Genomic DNA, 19,865 nt, shown 5'->3' with positions numbered 1-19,865 from the left:
AGAAACGTAAATGCAAAACGCAACAATTGGATCCAAACCGCACCCAAGTCTCATGGATTGTGTGAGTTGCTTTTATATATAAGCACTTATTGATTTGATGATGCTTCACCATTATTCTAAGAGTGCTTTTACTAGGAGGAAAAGAATGAGAATGGAAGAATGAATAGAAAATGTAAGATGGATTGCCGTTTCACTAGTTTGGTATAAATGGAAGGAGGTAGAGGGGGATGGATTGGCATTCTTCACTTAGGCCTACCTATTTTTATCTCCCACAATGTTGGGATGAAAGGAGAGATAATATTATGCCTAAACCTAAATAGCTCGATAAAGATTACTGAAGATATTTTTTTTTAATTAAATAGAAATTAAGCTTGACGAAGATAATTTCAGATAATGATATAATAGAAATTTAAGCTTAACCAAGATAATTTTGAATATGGATATATTTATCAAAAATAAAAAATTTGAATAAGAATATAATAGAAATTTTACAAAATATTATTTTCATCCTTCACTTTTCCATCCATCATAAAGGTTTACTAGAGACTTGTATTGGGATTTTTTTTTTTTTTTTTTTTTGGGGGGGGATAATGGGAAATTGAAACCTTTCCTTGTTGTTTTTCATTCTTCTCATGCTTTTTTCCCCTCACTTTTACATCATTCCTACCAAACACAGCCAAAAGATTATGAGGTCTGGACTTGTAGTTGATGATCCCTTAATCTCAAGAGTAGCAGTGGTAAGTGCCACTGTTTGGCACAAAATGGAAAAGGTTGATCAATACATTTAGTTGTGCAAATGTCCTGAGTGACCATTTTAACGTGGTAAGTGCCACTGTTTGGCACAAAATGGAAAAGGTTGATCAATACATTTAGTTGTGCAAATGTCCTGAGTGACCATTTTAACTTTCTATGGGAGGTTGTAAAAGAGAACTCTCCATTAATGAGATTTTTCAAAATTTATATTCAAGATGCTTAGATGAGAATGTATCAATCAATTTTCATTTGCTTAAGTAGAATTTGGATTGGCAATTTTGTCTGTTTTCTCTTGTGTAAGATATACTTAAGAATTTTCAAATGGTCCTGCCTTACAAAATTTTCCAACCCATTGTGAAAATTATGAGATCACCAGTGCATATTCTTTATGAAGATGATAAAATATAGAGCCTGATGGGCCTAGCTTAATGGGCCTGACGGATTGGAACTGTTGGGCCTGTGTAAAGATGGTCCCACGCGCTTTGAAGGCCCATCGCTGACAGACATAGTAAGGGCCCATGATCCGAAATCTCTATCGCCTAGAAAAGCCCTAAGATCCAAAAAGGGAAATCCTTGCTCACCACGCTTTGGAGAATTTGTATTAGAGTCCCACATTGGAAATATCTGGAGGTCAAGAAGAAAAGCCAACTCTCTACCACTATAAAAGGACTAACACTTTCGCAAATCAAGGTACGATGAATTGACCCTCTCTAGCGCTCTAGAGTGAAGAGACGAATTCTGACTTGACCTTCGGAGAGTGTTTGGCCGGCACCACACCGGTGCTCTCTAAAGGTTTTCTTTCGATCTTTCTTGTTGTGCAGGTTCGCTTTGAGTCGCGAGTACGGTGTGACCTATTGGTGACAATTTTCAACGTCATCAGTTGGCGCCGTCTGTGGGAAACGTGTAGCACTTCATCATTTCCTAGACAAAAGAGTTACATGGTACTCACTCGCTCAATGGCAACCACGAATGACGTTCAAGAAGAAGAAGCCCCTACGACTGCCCTTGAGAAACAGGTCAGGACGCTTGCCACAACCGTGGAGCGCCTCACCAAACAAAACCACGACCTAGAAGAGCAGCTGAACCAAAAGAATGCCGCGGTCAATAACCAAGGAGCGGATCAAGAAGGGACCAGCGCTGAAAGGAGAAATCAGGACGGACCACAGGAGAGTAACGCCCCGAGCAGACCAGTGCGACGGGACATTAGCATCCCTTCCCTGACGGATACGGCTCCACAATCCATCATCGCGGAGATGCAGGCGATTAAGGAACAGATGGATGTAATGATGAACGCTCTCAAGGGACGAGTGTCAAGTGATCTTGACGACCTTGTCAACCGGACTGACTCGCCATTCACGACAACCGTCAACTCCTTCCCCCTGCCGAATAAGTTTCGTATGCCAAATATGGATAGTTATGACGGAGTCAAGGACCCTCTAGATCACCTAGAGACCTTCAAGACCCTGATGCACCTTCAGGGAGTGGCAGACGCGATTATGTGCAGGGCCTTTCCTACAACCTTAAAGGGCGCAGCAAGGATTTGGTTCAGCCGGCTAGCGCCCAACTCCATCAGCACCTTCAAGGAACTAAGTGCTCAATTTACTACGCACTTCATCGGAGGACATCGGCATAGAAAATCCACGGCTTGTTTAATGAATATCAAGCAGCGAGAGGAGGAGACGTTGCGGGCCTACATATCACGCTTCAATAAGGAAGCGCTCTCGATCGACGAAGCCGACGACAAGATATTGGTAGCAGCATTCACGAATGGGCTGAAGGGGGGTAAGTTTTTGTTCTCCCTATACAAAAACGACCCCAAGACCATGTCGGAGGTGCTTTACAGGGCCACCAAATATATGAATGCTGAAGACGCGCTATTAGCCCGAGAAGATAGACCCAAGAAAAGAGACAGACAAGAGGATCCCCGACAGGACCAGGGGCGGAAGAAAGGAAGGATGGGAGACCGAAGGGAGGACAGACGTCCAAAACCCACGGGCGGAAGGTTCACAAGTTTCACCCCGTTAACCGCGCCGATAGACCAAGTCCTAATGCAGATTAAGGACGAAGGGTCCCTGACGTTCCCAAGAAAGCTGAAGAGTGATCCCAGCAAAAGGTCCAGAGACAAATATTGCCGCTTCCATCGTGACCACGGCCACGACACGGCCGATTGCTACGACTTGAAGCAACAAATCGAAGCCCTTATCCGACAAGGGAAGCTGCAGAAGTTCGTCAACAAGGGGAGAACGGATCAACCCCCACAAGAACAACACCCCCGCCGAGAAGACGAGCGATCAAGACCCCCATTGAGGGACATAAGAATGATAATCGGAGGAACTGCTGCGGCCGGATCGTCAAAAAAGGCTCGCAAAACATACCTTCGGATGGTACAGAATGTCCAGTTGGCGGGCACAGTGCCAAAGATAGCAAAAAGAGAAAGCCCTGTTGTTGGGTTCTCGGAAGAGGATGCACGGCGCCTACACCATCCACACGACGATGCCCTCGTCGTCAGCATGCGGACAGGAGACTACAACGTGCACCGAGTGTTGATCGACAACGGCAGCTCGGCCGATATCTTGTACTATCCGGCATTCCAGCAAATGAGAATTGATAGGGAGCAACTAATACCGACGAACGCCCCGCTCGTTGGTTTCGGAGGGAGTAGGGTATTCCCTTTGGGCTCGGTAACGTTACCGGTGACAGTAGGAGATTACCCCCAACAAATCACCAGGAACGTGACATTCTTGGTGGTCGATTGCTCGTCCGCCTACAATGCTATTCTTGGACGACCTACGCTCAACTCGTGGAAGGCGGTAACATCAACTTACCACCTAATGATCAAGTTCCCAACGGAGTATGAGGTAGGAGAGCTACGCGGAAGTCAAGTTGCCGCACGAGAATGCTACGTAGCTATGATGGAGATGCAAGACCAAATCCAGGCCTTGAACATAGAAGAGCACCGAACGATGGCAGAACCCACAGAGAAGCTGGAGGAAATAACTCTTGACAGTTCCAATCCGGACAGAACAACCAAGATCGGAACGCTTGCCAAACCCGCAATCCGTCAAGAGCTCGTAGCTTTCTTGAGGAGCAATAAGGATGTGTTCGCTTGGAGCCATGACGATATGCCGGGAATCGATCCCTCGGTCATGGTACACAAATTGAATGTATTGCCCTCATTTCCACCCGTCCGACAAAAGAAGAGAGTGTTCGCACCGGAACGAGACCAAGCAATAGCGGAAGAGGTCCGCAAACTCCAAGAGGCAAGCTTCATCAGGGAAGTCTACTATCCCGATTGACAGGCGAATGTGGTAATGGTGAAGAAAGCGAGCGGCAAGTGGCGGATGTGCGTGGATTTCACCGATCTTAACAAAGCGTGCCCTAAAGATAGCTATCCCCTTCCAAGAGTCGACGTCCTAGTAGACTCGACGGCTCAACACCAATTACTAAGCTTCATGGACGCTTTCTCAGGTTACAACCAGATCCGCATGCACGAGGCTGATCAGGAGAAGACTTCGTTCGTAACCAGCCAAGGACTATTCTGTTACAAAGTAATGCCATTCGGCCTGAAGAATGCGGGGGCAACATACCAAAGGCTAATGAACAAGATGTTCGCGCAGCAAATCGGGAGGAATGTCCAAGTCTATGTCGACGACATGCTGGTGAAGAGTCGGAAGGAGGAAGACCACCTGGAAGATCTTAAGGAAACATTCGGTACGCTTCGATCCTACAACATGAAACTCAATCCGGGAAAGTGCGCATTCGGCGTAACGGCAGGCAAATTCCTAGGGTTCATGGTATCCCAGAGGGGGATTGAGGCTAACTCGGACAAAATCCGAGCCATAGTAGAGATGGCCCCCTCGCGAAATGTGAAGGAGATACAAAGCCTTAACGGCAAGATAGCGGCATTAAATAGATTCGTGTCGAGAGCCACGGACAAGTGCTTGCCCTTCTTTCGCACATTAAAGAAATCCTTCGAGTGGAAGGACGAGTGTCAGCGAGCGTTCGAGGAATTAAAGGCATACCTATCTTCACCACCCCTATTGAGTCCCTCGCAACCTAGTGAAGAACTTTTCCTCTACTTGGCTGTCTCCTCTGTCGCCATCAGCGCGGCCTTAATTAGAGAAGAGGATAATGCACAGAAGCCTGTATACTACGCCAGCCGGGCGCTCCGCGGTGCCGAAGAAAGATACCAACCTATGGAGAAACTCGCTTTTGCATTGGTCACGGCGGCTCGCAAGCTCAAACCCTACTTTCAAGCCCATACCGTGAACGTAATGACCGACAAGCCCTTGCGAAGGGCACTGAGTAATCCTGAAGCCGCAGGTCGACTGACGCTGTGGGCAATAGAATTGAGTGAGTTTGATATCAAGTACCGTCCATGTGTGGCCATTAAAGGACAAGCTGTAGCCGACTTCATAGCAGAGTTTACGCGTGACGAGGACAAGGGGGCAGAAGAACCCCCCCAGTGGAGCATCTACACCGACGAATCATCCAATAGGCTAATTGGAGGGGCCGGCATAGTATTGCTGTCACCTGAAGGAGACAAGATCGAATGTATGGTCCGTCTCGACTTCCCCATCACCAACAATGAAGCAGAATACGAAGCGGTGGCGGCAGGACTCGACCTAGCCAAAGCCGCCGAAGCTGAAAGTGTGGTCGTTTATTGCGACTCTCAAGTCATGACCAATCAAGTAAACGGAGATTATGAATGCAAGGGGGAAAGGTTGAAGAGATATCTTGATCAAGTAAGGGCGAGAGTCAACGGGCTAAAAGCGATGGTCGTCCAAATCCCCAGGGGAGAAAATGAGCTCGCCGATCGGCTAGCCAAAGCCGCTTCAGCAGAACATATGATGACACCGGGTAATGTACTTTCCTTTGTTCAACTCTTTCCACTAATAGACCCCGACAACATGCAGGAGATACGCTCCGAAAGAAACTGGACTACACAAATAACTTCATACTTGAAGGACGGGTTACTGCCAGAAGAGAAGGAGGCAGCGAGAAAGCTAAAAGTCCAAGCGGCAAGGTTCGTCTTGATAAAAGACATTCTTTACAAGAGAGGTTTCTCCCGCCCTTATCTAAGATGCCTCGGGGTTGAAGAGGCAGACTACGTAATGAGGGAAGTACACGAAGGGATATGCGGGAACCATTCTGGATCGCGGTCGTTGGTGCACAAACTGGTACGAGCTGGGTATTACTGGCCAACCATGCAGAAGGATGCCGAGTCTTACGTTAAAAGCTGCGACAAATGCCAGAGGTTCAGCAATTTTATCGGACAGCCAGCTGAGGAGCTGACCCCTATAACGGCTCCATGGTCGTTCGCTCAGTGGGGACTAGATATCATGGGACCTTTCCCAACGGTGGTAAGGCAGCTAAAGTTCTTGGTAGTGGGTATTGACTACTTCACAAAATGGGTAGAAGCGGAAGCCTTGGCCATCATTACAGAAAAAAACATTAGAAGTTTTGTTTGGCGGTGCATCGTATGCAGGTTTGGTATTCCTAGAGTCCTTGTCTCAGATAACGGGAGGCAGTTCGACAACGGCCACTTCCGGGATTTCTGCACACAGCTAGGAATATAAAACCACTACTCATCACCCGCCCATCCTCAGGCTAATGGCCAGGTTGAAGTCACGAACCGATCCCTGCTAAAGATTATCAAGATTCGGCTCGAGGGGGCAAAGAGCATATGGCCCGAAGAATTGCCGAGCATACTGTGGGCATACAGGACAACGGCGAGGACTCCAACAGGAGAGACGCCATTCCGACTGACATACGGGAGTGAGGCGGTCATCCCAGCAGAAGTTGGGCTCACAAGTTACAGGGTTCACAACCATGACGAAAGCAGGAACGACGAATCTATGAGGCTACAGTTGGACCTGATAGATGAGGTAAGGTCGGCGGCGGAGCAAAGGATCGCTAGATACCAGGATCGCATGGCCAGTCATTACAACTCCCGGGTCCGACACAGAAACTTCCAAGTAGGAGACCTTGTACTCAGGAGGGTCATAGGTGCAACTAGAGACCCTACACAGGGAAAACTCGGCCCCAACTGGGAAGGACCTTATAGAGTCACGGCATGGAAAAGGAAAGGAACATACCACCTGGAGACAACAGATGGAGAGAAGCTACCGCATCCATGGAATGCCGAGCATTTGAGAAAATACTACCAGTGATAGTAACACGGCGAACGGCAACCAATTTTCTTTTTGGCTTTTTAAGCTATTTATAAGTTTTTCTTTTAACTATGTTTCTTTTGCTACAATCTTGTCGTGCCTTTTTTAAGCCCAAGGGGGCAGACACTTTTCCTTTACGCATCTCTATAATTAGATACAATTATGATCTTCTACTTGGATGTCATTACAATTGTCCACAAAGTTAACGAAAGCTAGTTAAAAGTCCACGAGACGGACGAATACAAAATGAAGTCCACAAGATGGACGGGGCATCCTAAAGGGATGATAACATCCTACAGGGATGACAACTTAAAGTCCACAAGATGGACGGACACAAAATAAAGTCCACAAGATGGACGGAGCATCCCACAAGGATGATAACATCCTACGGGGATGATAACTTAAAGTCCGCAAGATGAACGGATGTAAAATGAAGCCCACAAGATGGACGGATCATCCTAAAGTGATGATAACATCTTACAGGGATGATAACTTAAAGTCCACAAGATGGACGGACACAAAATAAAGTCCACAAAATGGACGGACCATCTTACAGGGATGATATCATCCTACAGGGATGATTACTTGAAATCCACAAGATGGACGTCCGACGGATCGTCCCAGAAGGATAACTACATAGTCCACAAGATGGACGGATCGCCATAACAGTAAAAGAACGTGTCCGCAAAGTGGACGGACGACGACCATATAAGAACTGTCCACAAAGTGGATGGATCACCGAAAAGGTGAAAATATTTTTCAAAGTCCGTAAACCGGATGGTGTAACCGCCACAAAGTGGACGGTATAGCCGCCACAAAGTGGACGGATCACCCAAAACGGTGAGTAATTCTACAAGTCCATAAAGTGGACGGTATAGCCGCCACAAAGTGGACGGATCACCCAAAACGGTGAATAATTTTACAAGTCCATAAAATGGATGGTATAGCCGCCACAAAGTGGACGGATCACCCAAAATGGTGAGTAATTTTATAAGTCCATAAATTGGACGGTATAACCACCACAAGGTGAACGGATCATCGACTCAATAAAAAGCTGCCCACAAAAGTGGACGGACCATAAAAACGGCTGAAATAATTATGTTCCCAAAACGGACGGTTCTAAAACGCCCACGAAGTGGACGAACAACAAGACGATAAAGGTCAGCCACCACAAAGTGGACGGATAGTATATCCTATCCGTAATAGACGGGTCCGATTAGAGGTGAGAAAAGCTTTTTAAAGTGGACGGATCAACAGACCAGTTTGTCCAAATTAACACTTAACATACAAGAAGACGGAGAGAAAAATCCTTAACGGATACAAATACTTAACCAGCAACAAAAATATGCGTAAACATATAATGAAAGAAAAACATTGTTCGGTACAAAAGCAAATTTAAAACAAACCGTCTTCAAAGTACTAAGAAAATATAAAAAAGGGGACGGATCCTCCTCAACATTTACAAGAGATTAATCTACTTTCTTGGGGTCGGCAACAGGAACCTCCTTCGGCACAGCGGACTCTCCGTCACCCTGAGCTGTTTCGTCTCCGAAGAGGTCCTCCGTATTTTCTGAAGCGACGGGCAGAGCAGATGTCTGATCTTGATCACTAACGGTTATCATGGACACGTCCAGATCTGGGTAGGCCTTTTTTATCTGACGGAGTGCATCGTCAAAGCCTTGAAGGAACGATCCCCCCAGCTCCTTCAACAAAGCCTCAGAGTCGCGATACTCATTGACGGCATCCTCCCTGGCCTGACGGAGTTTCTTCTTCAAATCCTTTACCTCATCTTCTTTACCCTTCAAGGCCTTCCCAGCTTCCTCCGTCCTCTGTTCAAACTCTTTCCTGGTCTTCTCAAACAGTTCAAACTTCTGCTCTATTGTGGACTTCCACTTATGTAGTTGGCTAAGCTCCTCCTCCGTCTGCCCAGCTTTTGACCGTACACGTTCCAGAGCCGCTTCACGGTTGAGGCAGCGGTCCATCAAGCCCTTCATCATAACCAAGGACTGAAATAAACAAAATTAAAAGGGTGTTAAATAGAAAACTAAGAGTGGACGGACAGACAATGACGGATAAAAAAGGTTACCTGTGCAACGGCGAATAACCCCGTCTCCCCCATTGCCTCCGTCGAATGATTCCCCAGATCCTCGTAATCCTCTGCGGAAATTATCGACGAAAGCTTCTCCAAAGCAAACTTCGAGTCGTTACGGAGAAAGGGAGGGGGCTTCTCCTCGCTGACGGGTGGGGCTTGCATTAAGCCCTTACCGGATCCATGTTTGGCTGGGGTGACGGTCTTAGTACCCTCAGCCATCAAGCCCACAACGGGTTCCAATGAAATCTTCGGCTGCTTGTATGGACGGTCAGACTTTGGCGGCTGCTTCCTCTTAGCCGACGACCCCGGCACCTTGAGAACCACAATCTCACCCGTCTTCTTTTGCTCGACGGCTAGCGATTTTATCATTGCCCTTCTCTTTGCGTTGTCCATTTCTGCAATACAGGACGGATGAATATGTTTTCTCAAATTGAAGGCTAATTTCAAGAGTAAAAGTTGACGGACTCACGTTTGTGTATTCTTTCGTCGTATACAATGGCCTCGCGGGTAGGTTCTGGACCGTCACAATACCAGTGTATTGTTTTCGGATTCACTAACTTGGCCCAGGTCCTTTCTTCCGGCTTAGTTTTTCTGCAAATCTTTTCAAGGAAACTGAATTCCTCAAGGCTAACTTGCGGGCGCCGTCTACCTGCAGAGAAAGACGACTAAGATATACACATAAAAATGGACGGATATGAAAAGCATTGCCAAATTAAGACGGGTGCATACACGATTGATTTATCACTGCCCAGGTTGTGTCAACGGGCAGGTACTCCGTCTCCCCTGGACGGTTCATCCATCTGTCACCCTCTAGGAAGAAGTAACGACTCTTCCAGTCTCTATTTGAGTCTGGGTTCTCAAAGATCACCTTCAACAAGGGGCTCCGACTAGCAAAACTATACATCCCCCTTGACCTAGAAATCTCGTCTGGACGGTAACAGTGAAGAAATTCACAGACCGTCAGTCTCCTTTCTCCATTCGACATTGCACCATAAAGAATCTCCATGGCTATGAAGACCCTCCAGGCGTTAGGAGATATCTGTGTGACGGACAACCCTAGATAGTGCAAAAGTTCTCTATGAAGTGTAGAGAGTGGGAACCGAAGTCCTGCCTTCAACGCCTGTTCGTATACTCCGACACCCTCTACCCCTTCATAGTAACACTTCTCCGACACATAGGGTAGACGGATGGAAACGTAGTCCGGGATTTGGAAGTTGGTTCTAAGAGTGCTGAAATGTCTCTCCCTGATGACGGATGTGAACCTATGCACTGTCCACTCTGGCAACATGATGAACTGCCTTAGTCCATCAGCACCTACAACGGACTCCAGTGCTTGATTCCCGTCGTCATCAGAACCCTCTATTTCAACTATCTCCACATCCTCATTTGTTGAGGACGAAGAGGAGGCAGACGGACTCCTATCTTCGCCGGGGCTCTCTTGGTCTTTATGATCGGACGGGTATACATCTTCGTATTCCATCCCGTCACGAACCACCGACTGGTTACTTGACGCACTAGACATTTCCTACAATTGACGATGAAACCTAAGACTGACGGGTTTGAAAGCATTGACGGGTATAGTAAGCCTAACAACAATGCAAGGACGGAAATGTAACTTGATTATGGTATTAAAGTAAATACTTACCACACTTGGCGGAAGATGGGTGACAGTTGTTGTAATCGGTAGATACTCGTCCTCGACGGAGTGCTCTGACAAGGTTGACGGCTTCGCTCTGACAGACGATTTCTGGTTGAAAATTGTGAAAATGGGAGAGTGAGGCGCCTTATATATATATAGGAGATGCACGGAAGACGAAGCGACGCCTCGATCCTATACAACGGCCATTCAGAGATTGACACGTGGCATGCTCAATAAATGTTGACAACCTGTCAGTACGCATCAACAGATTGTACCCTTCATGTAACCGTCAACTTGATGAATCTTCTTCTGACGGGTTGATCCATCTGGAACCGTCATCCTATCTTGCATGAATCTGTCAATCAGTTTAAACCTTCTTTTTGTCTCACGGATCCCATTCCGTCATAAAAATACCAGTCATACCCCTACGTTAGGATCGTCACCCCATTGATCCTTTGACCTAAAAGCGGACGGACCATTGGGGTGAAGGGGGCAACTGAAGATGATAAAATATAGAGCCTGATGGGCCTACCTTAATGGGCTTGACGGATTGGAACTGTTGGGCCTGTGTAAAGATGGTCCCACGCGCTTTGAAGGCCCATCGCTGACAGACATAGTAAGGGCCCATGATCCGAAATCTCTATCGCCTAGAAAAGCCCTAAGATCCAAAAAGGGAAATCCTTTCTTACCACGCTTTGGAGAATTTGTATTAGAGTCCCACATTGGAAATATCTGGAGGTCAAGAAGAAAAGCCAACTCTCTACCACTATAAAAGGACTAACACTTTCGCAAATCAAGGTACGATGAATTGACCCTCTCTAGCGCTCTAGAGTGAAGAGACGAATTCTGACTTGACCTTCGGAGAGTGTTTGGCCGGCACCACACCGGTGCTCTCTAAAGGTTTTCTTTCGATCTTTCTTGTTGTGCAGGTTCGCTTTGAGTCACGAGTACGGTGTGACCTATTGGTGACAATTTTCAACGTCATCACTTTATATTTCTTAGGACTTTCTGTACAACTGTGGTGCCCCCTTTCCCATAGAGGATGGTTTATTTTACTTTATCAAAAAAAACCTGTCTAATGTTCAATTAACATTTAACAGTGAGTCCCATATTAGTACTGTGTCTCCAGTAAATATCGGAGAGACTCAATAGAAACCTAAGCTTTGTCAAATTTTAAAAAAACAAAAAATCAGGAAAAGAAATTTTTTATTTATGTTGATGTGTGCCATTATGTTGCAAATGGTGTAGTGAATGATGCATGGACTATGTTGCCGGTGAGTTTTCCACACAAACAAAAGAGGCGGGGGGGAGGAAAACACCGAAGTTACTTTACCTTTTTCTGAGGGAAGTTCTGTTCTTAATATCTAATTCTTGATGATAGAAGCCCATCTTTCTATTAACTGCTGCAGCAAAGAACCATGATGATTATAGTTTCATACGTTCAATCAGTCAATTTTGTTGGATCTTCCTTGATAAGATGAACCACAAGTAACGTGCCTTCCTACATTTTTTTGTGTATGTAATATTGACATTTTATTAGATAGGACATTAGGATTCTATCAATTTTCTCACCAAGTGCCCTGATGCCATGAATCAATAATGCTAATAATTATCTCCTCTTTTTTACCTACTCTATGCCAAGTTGTGAATGATGATGATGACGACGATGATGATGATGACGACGATGATAATGATGATGTCAGCAGAGATGCTACCGATGAGAGTGATGATTCATCAAATATGATGGTGGATGTACTAGAGTCCGAATTAAATTTGAACCCCGTAAACACACAAGTTGATGACCCTAGGCCAAAGGGGGCTGATGAAATAGAAGATGGATGGGTCCAAGTTGCACGCAGATAGAGTAGGGGTAAAGGAAATTAGGTTGAAACAATTAGATATGACAAAATGGGTCAAACTCGTTTGACCCGCAACCCGTTTGACCCGTTTAAAAATGACCTATTTTGACCCGCGACCTGATTGACTCAACCCGAACCCGACCCGACCCGACCTGCTCGTTTTGCTACGTCTACCAACATTGAGTAGATTGAGATTGAGATGTAATTTTTATAAAATATTTACTTATTCTTCTTTACTTAATATGTTATGTACTCCATTATAGTTTGTCATTTTTTACTTGTCACCTTCATTTTCTCTTCTTACTTTAAATAGATCGAAGATTATACCAAGATTAGTTTCTAGAAAGTTGGAACAAGAGTTGCACCAAATTTGGGTATCAAGTCAAGTGTTTAGTGGTAATTGATAACAATATCACCAGTGAGAATCTAATCACAGTTAAGAAACTCATAAACAATTAATAGATTGTATCTATTTCAACCAAAAAAAAAAAATGTTTGAAAAATACGGGTCAACTCGACCCGACTCACGACCCAACTCAACCCACAACCGATTGACCCATTTAAAAATGACCCATTTTGACGAGCGACCCGTTTGACCCGCAAACCCGATTGACCCAATCCGACCCGCCCGTTTTGCCATGTCTAGAAACAATGGTAGTACTCTTTCAATATATATAATATCTCTTCTATTTATTTTCATTTGCCTCTTGTTCCCCCTCCACCTGTAAGAAGTTGTCTTATAGTAAAAGTTATTGGTTTTCCATTTTTGTAGAGTTGTGGTCCACAAGAAGTATATTGCCCAATTGACGACCAAGTTCTCTAATTTGAGAATATGTTAGATGAGGTCTTTCTTTGTGCATACATGTTTGGATGCCTTGTGTGAACTCTTTAAGAGCCCTATAAACCATAGGAGATAAATATCAGGTTAACCTCGTATGCTATTTTGATTGAGTATTTTCTGGCAATGTGTATCGATAGAATTTGGCTCCTCTACTAATACATCAGGACCTTGCTACAGAAGCCATCCTAAATCCTAATCAAGCAACTTCCCTTTTCTTTTGCTTTCCAATTTGAAAATAAACCAGGCTGGTTGGACAACTTATAACCATTAATCATCCTAGTTTTCTTTCAAAAATAAGCTGTTGTGTTCGGATTGAAAGGCTGAAGAACCTGTGATTTAAGTGTTTGAGCGAACCATAATTATCATTATATTAATCCAAGGTATTATTTTTATTTGACACGTTTTGAAACCAAAAGTTATCTAATTTTGATTTCTTTCATCCCAATTTGGAATTCTCAGCCCACCCCTGTGAATTAAGGTAAAGGAGCAGAACAAGGTACTGGTGGTATCACCGTTCAAGATAGAGCGGCAGTGCTTAGTTGGTTTGCTTTCAGACTAAATGCAACAATTGTCACATGACATTATGTATGTTATCATATACAAGAAATAAAATTTTTAACTATAAAGTAGACTTGAAACAGCAAGAATCGTATTATGTGTGTTGAGACTTTCACCTGACATTGTATTAATCCTTTCTATTGTATGCTATCGTATACAAGAAATAAAATCTTAACCGTAAAGTAGGCTTGAAATAGAACGGATCTTGTTATATGCTGAATAATGTGATTATGCAGTAAATAAAATCTCAACCGTAACTATTTGTATACCAAAATAAATTAATACACAAGCAAACATGTAAATAACACAATGCAGATTTCTAGATGATTAGCGGTTATCTAATTCTACTAAAAACTGTGATTTTATGGTTGAGGAACCCTCATCTCCACCATCCCTCTCTCTACAATTTCTAAACAGTATTATCTTCTTTTGTGGAATAAATATCATTTCTAGTCATTAATGGTGCCAAGGCAAATATTTAGCCCCTTGTTATATAGCCTACAATTTCTGAACTTGAGAAGGAAATGAGCATTATTTCAGCTGCATATATTTAGCTTTAAGAAGTATATACTATTTCTTTTTAACCTTTTGGAAAAAAAAACAAAAATAAAAGTATCATATTTCTTGAGCTTATGATGCACTTTGTCAATAACAATCCTTACACCTCTTCTTTTTCTTTTCTTTTAAGCCATATATATTACCAGTTTACCACTAATACTTGTAATGGTTTTTGTGGGGACCGTTCGATTAATGGGCCCATAGGGTTCAGAATTGGTTCAGGATTGTTGGGCCCGTGGCCCATCCGAGGACGTGTACCCGTCCGAGGATACCATGCTCCTCGGCAGTACGCGTCCGAGGACGATCGCGTCCGAGGACGATCGGGAAGCGGTCCTACTGCGATCAAGTTTCCGAATTAGGTCACCGTAAAGGATAAGGGTAACCGACTAAGGATGAAGGAGATAATGCAAACAAATATCTGTAACTACAGCTGCCTCCGCATTAATGACCTCTCAACCAACTCTCTGGCCGCATTAATGTGGAAGTGATACCTGAACAGTAAGGAAGCAGCCTTACAGCTGCCCATAGGAAGTTCCAGGAGGTGCCAGGTGGGACAAAAAGAAATCCTCCGGACCCAACCTACACGTGTGCGGTAAGGATGGAGCGCAAAAGGGGGGTATATAAACAAAAAGGAGAGCATGAAGGAAAGGGGCGGGACAGGAAAAAAAAGGAGAAGAATAGACATAAACAAGAAAGAAGAAAGTAAGAGAGAAAAAAAAAAGAGTTGTGCTAGTCACTAAGGGAAAAGATTGATTGTACCAACTTTAAAACCTTGAACGTTCTTGAGAGTGAATCTTCGAAGGGGAAACCACAGTTAACCTAGTTCTTTACACTCACGCTCTAAAAATCATATTGTTTGGGCTTTTTACGTGTGAACCCCTATTTAGGTTCGCTACAAATCGTGTCCTTACAGTTTTCAATGGGCCTAACTTTCACGTTACTTTTGTCTACGGTGCCTGTTTCAAGGTTTTCACCCTATCCGTAGTATATTATATAATATTAATCTATCCTAAGTTTTTTTTTTTTTTTTGGATGAACAAGAATTTTATTCACAAATCAAAGACAGAATTACAAAGAGGAAACAAGGTTACAAGAGCCTCATCCTTGATGATAAGCTCAAAACAGGGAGGGCCAAAACCAACATCAAAAGACCCAAAAACATTGTTCCAAAAGGACCACTTAGCTAGAGAGTGAGCAGCTTTATTTGTCCCTCAAGGATCTAGGTAACATGACAACCAAGGAGAAGCGAAATCAGGTTGAGAATTTCACTCCAAATACCTCTAATTCTCCAATGACCTTTTTGCAAGAAGGTGCTAGTGCGTTGACACAGTCTTTGGAGTCACTCTCCACGATCATAGCAGTTGCTTCAAGTCTTTTTGCTAAGCTTAAGGCCCATTTATTAAGCATTTAGGGGCTAGTGGTTACATAATGGTTTTCAATGTGGGCTTTCTTTCTTTCTTTTTTCTACCTTCTTTCATTTCTTTTCTTTTTTTTTTTCTTGTTTCTTTTTTGTTTTTGTTCTTCCGTTAAGGATTTTTTTTTCTTTGCAGGCCCAAGATTGGTTTTAGAAGATAATTATATTGATAAACCATATATAAATAAAGGGTCATGCTAAGGAATGTCCTTAGAACAATGGTTAACAATCTATTTTAGGAAAGTTTTAACAGCACTTTTATGAAAAATGAAAAAAACTATCAAAATATTAATTGCTTTTTTTCTCATAAAAACTTTCTTTAAATGGATTGTTAACCATTACCTTAAAGTTATCTATTAGCATTTCTCATAAATAAATGGGATATTTTGATTTGCCTAGTAGTAGTGTACATTTAACCAAAGGAAAAAAAAAAATGTTCTTATACATATATAGTAATTTTATGGCATAATCAAAATGACAGGCACATGTAATTCACCTTCATCCATATTAACTAAAATAAGTGTTCCTCCTTAGAAAGCCTTCTTCGCCATATAAAGACCTCCGTATGTTGGTGCAAACTTACCTCCCATATTTGACAAAGTTTATTTATGCTCCCAATTTAAAAAGAGAGTTCTAGCTAGCCATAATTAACATTGTATTAATCATTAGTCCTCAATTTAAAATTGATTTATTTTATAGTTCAAATTATTTTAAATTAAAGGTGTAGTTTACATTATGAGAGTCAAACAAAATCTAAATTTTAAGATAAACTTAAAATGCAGAGGATCCTATGACATGATGAATAACGTGATTTTGTAGTAAATTTCTTATCACTCCCGTAACCTATTTGCATACCAAAATAAATTAATACAAAAAAAAAAAAAAAAAAAGGAGCAAATCAATAAAACAATGCAGATTATACTAGATATATATATATATATATATATATATGGTTAACATTATACTAGATATATGATTAACGGTAAACAACTATTGAATGTGATTGTAATTGTAGAGGAGCTCTTTCCATTTCCTCTAACTTTCTCTCTGTGTTGGGAGTTAATGATGGAGATGAACAGTATTCATTTTCTTTTGTGGAATAAATCCCACTTCTACTGAATGCTGCCAAAGCATTTAGCCATTGTTATGTGCCCCTAAAGTTTCTGAACTTGCCAAGGAAATGAGCATTATTTCAGCCGCATATATGTTAAATATCATATTTCTTGAGCTTATGATGCACTTCTTGATTGAAACTTTTTAGCTGCCAAATAGTCCCTGAAAAGATTAACTCTGCTTCCTCGGTTAATTGTTATATATTCAGTATCTAAATGTTTATTATATACATATCAATAATCACATTTCCTTCACTAGTCTATCAACCTCACTGCACCAACTCTTTCACAAACCAGAAATTCCAACCATAGCCCACCAACACTAATCTTTCTCTTCTCTTACTTACCACATTAACAATGTCCACCAACATGATCACATTCTTCCTAACTTTGGTCTCATCTATTGTCTCTAACACCTTAGTTTTTTGTCAAACACTTCCTCCAAGTACTGGCCGCCAAGGCGAGTGGCATCTTTTGCATGCATCCATAGGCATATCTGCTATGCACATGCAAGTCTTACATGACAACAAACTCATCATGTTTGATCGCACCGATTTTGGCCAGTCTAACCTCTCCCTCCCAAATGGCCTTTGCCGGTATGACTCCCAAGACACTGCACTTGAAATCGATTGCACTGCTCACTCTGTCCTCTACGATATTGACACCAATACTTTCCGACCTCTTATGGTTCAGACTGACACTTGGTGCTCTTCTGGGGCTGTTCTTCCAAACGGAACCTTCATCCAAATCGGTGGCTTCAACGATGGTGACCATACTGTTCGATCATTCACTCCTTGCATCGATGAATATTGTGATTGGATTGAGTTTCCAAATTACTTAATTGAAAGAAGATGGTATGCAAGTAATCAAATACTACCAAATGGTCGTATTATTATTGTTGGAGGGAGAAGACAATTCAATTATGAGTTTTACCCTCAAATGTACTCTTCATCTTTAGGCCTTTTCAGGCTAAGTTTTCTAGCTGAAACCTCGGACCAAAGTGAAAACAATTTGTACCCATTTCTACACCTTTTACCAGACGGAAACTTGTACATTTTCGCTAATACTAGATCGATATTACTCGATTACAACAACCGTGTTTTGAAAGAGTATCCTCGTATTCCCGGCAATGATCCTCGCAACTATCCAAGCTCAGGCTCATCAGTATTGCTCCCTCTTGATGAAAACTTACCCAATGTTGTAGCTGAAATCATGGTCTGTGGTGGTGCACCAATAGATGGGTTTAGTCGTGCTGCACATGGGAGCTATGGACAAGCACTTTCGACGTGTGGAAGGCTAAATGTTAATGATGAAAACCCTACTTGGGTGATGGAAGACATGCCAATAGCAAGAGTCATGGGTGACATGTTGCTCCTACCTACAGGAGATGTCCTTATAATCAATGGTGCAAGGCAAGGCACCGCCGGATGGGAAAAAGGTCATGCCCCGGTAAGAGCCCCCATCCTCTATCGCCTTTCTCAACCCCCCAACAGGCGGTTTTCATTCATGTCCACCTCCCCGAAACCAAGATTATACCATTCCTCGGCTGTTTTAGTGCCCGATGGACGGGTTATAGTAGGCGGTAGCAATCCACATATGTATTATAACTTCACTGGAGTTGAGTTCCCCACTGATCTAAGCTTAGAGGCCTTTTCGCCACCCTATTTAGCGGAGCAGTACGAGGTGGTTAGGCCGAGAATTCTGACTCAAAACGAGGTTTTAGGGTATGGGGAGTTTTCCGCGTTGGTGTTCACGGTGCCAGAGTACTTTTCAATAAAGTTTTTGTCTGTAAGGCTAATTGCTCCATCGTTCACAACACATTCATTCTCTATGAATCAGAGAATGGTGGTGTTGAAATTGATTGGGGCAACGCGTGTGGCACCAAATACGTTTGAAGTGACAGTGAGAGGGCCATCGACGGCTGAGATTGCGCCGCAGGGGTATTATATGTTGTTTGTGGTGCATGCTGAGATACCAAGTTCTGGTGTGTGGGTGAAGGTGCAGTAATGAAGGGGAATGTAGTTGTGGTGGTGGTGGTGGCGGCGGCGGCGCTCTCTTATCCTAAAAATGTTTAGTTTTGCACTTTAGCTTAATGCATGCTTGCTCCATTATTTATGTACTTCAGAAAAAGGGGTTGGAAGGAAGGTGTGTGATTACTTAATTATAGTTAGAATTTAGTTTTATCAAAGTTGAATGGTGTGTTTTGAACTTTTGCTTTAAATAAAGCAATAGTAGTTGAAAAAAAAAAAATCCAATGCACTGTATACATATAATGTCTTCTATTTCAAACCAAGTGTCCCTTTTCTTTTCTTTTCCATATGTCCACACGTATTACATGGTGTATATAAACAATATAGATTCAAAGGGAGTGTTGAGGAAATTATGGCCCCAAAAACACTATTTGGGGTTAAGGTTATAAATGAGTCAAGCTTTGTCCAATATTAAATGTTTAATTTTGGCTCGACGATAAATTTAACATGTTCAAGTTTGACTAATCAAGTCTATAAACAATGCATGAGCTTGAGCTTGTTAGAGAGTCTAATAACTTGAGCTCAACTTAGTTTGGCTTGATTCATTAGTCAAGTCAAGCTCGAGCTCAAACTCAAGCTTAATATCAAACTCTTGAGATCAAGATTCTATACAAGTAAGATATGTAGTGTTTTGTCACTTATGAGCCGACCCTAGTAATAGGCGTAGCCCCATTGGTTCTATACCGGCCATTTTTGGATGTTGTAGTGGCGATTTATAATGGTTGGTGCAAATCTATTTTTAGTGTAGCATCACTTGTATTTTTTTGAAAAAAGCTAAAAGTTTTACTAATTTTACTACAAAAATTATTACAAGTATGCATGACAAAGAATGTCAT

General features: G+C 42.8%; 1 protein-coding gene across 1 annotated transcript; it reads left to right on the top strand.

Annotated features, from left to right (window-relative positions):
• The first annotated feature begins 17,200 nt into the window (after positions 1 to 17,200).
• On the top strand, positions 17,201 to 19,249 carry LOC115982148 (aldehyde oxidase GLOX-like). Its single transcript, XM_031104670.1, has one exon. It carries the CDS (start codon positions 17,357 to 17,359, stop codon positions 19,004 to 19,006), a length of 1,650 nt encoding a protein of 549 aa, XP_030960530.1. The 5' UTR covers positions 17,201 to 17,356; the 3' UTR covers positions 19,007 to 19,249.
• Positions 19,250 to 19,865: the final 616 nt, after the last annotated feature.

The sequence above is a fragment of the Quercus lobata genome, chromosome 3, assembly GCF_001633185.2.
Source record: "Quercus lobata isolate SW786 chromosome 3, ValleyOak3.0 Primary Assembly, whole genome shotgun sequence".
NCBI lineage: Eukaryota > Viridiplantae > Streptophyta > Magnoliopsida > Fagales > Fagaceae > Quercus > Quercus lobata.
Note: the sequence above shows the minus strand (reverse complement) of the source record. Positions and strands in the feature narration are given on the sequence as shown.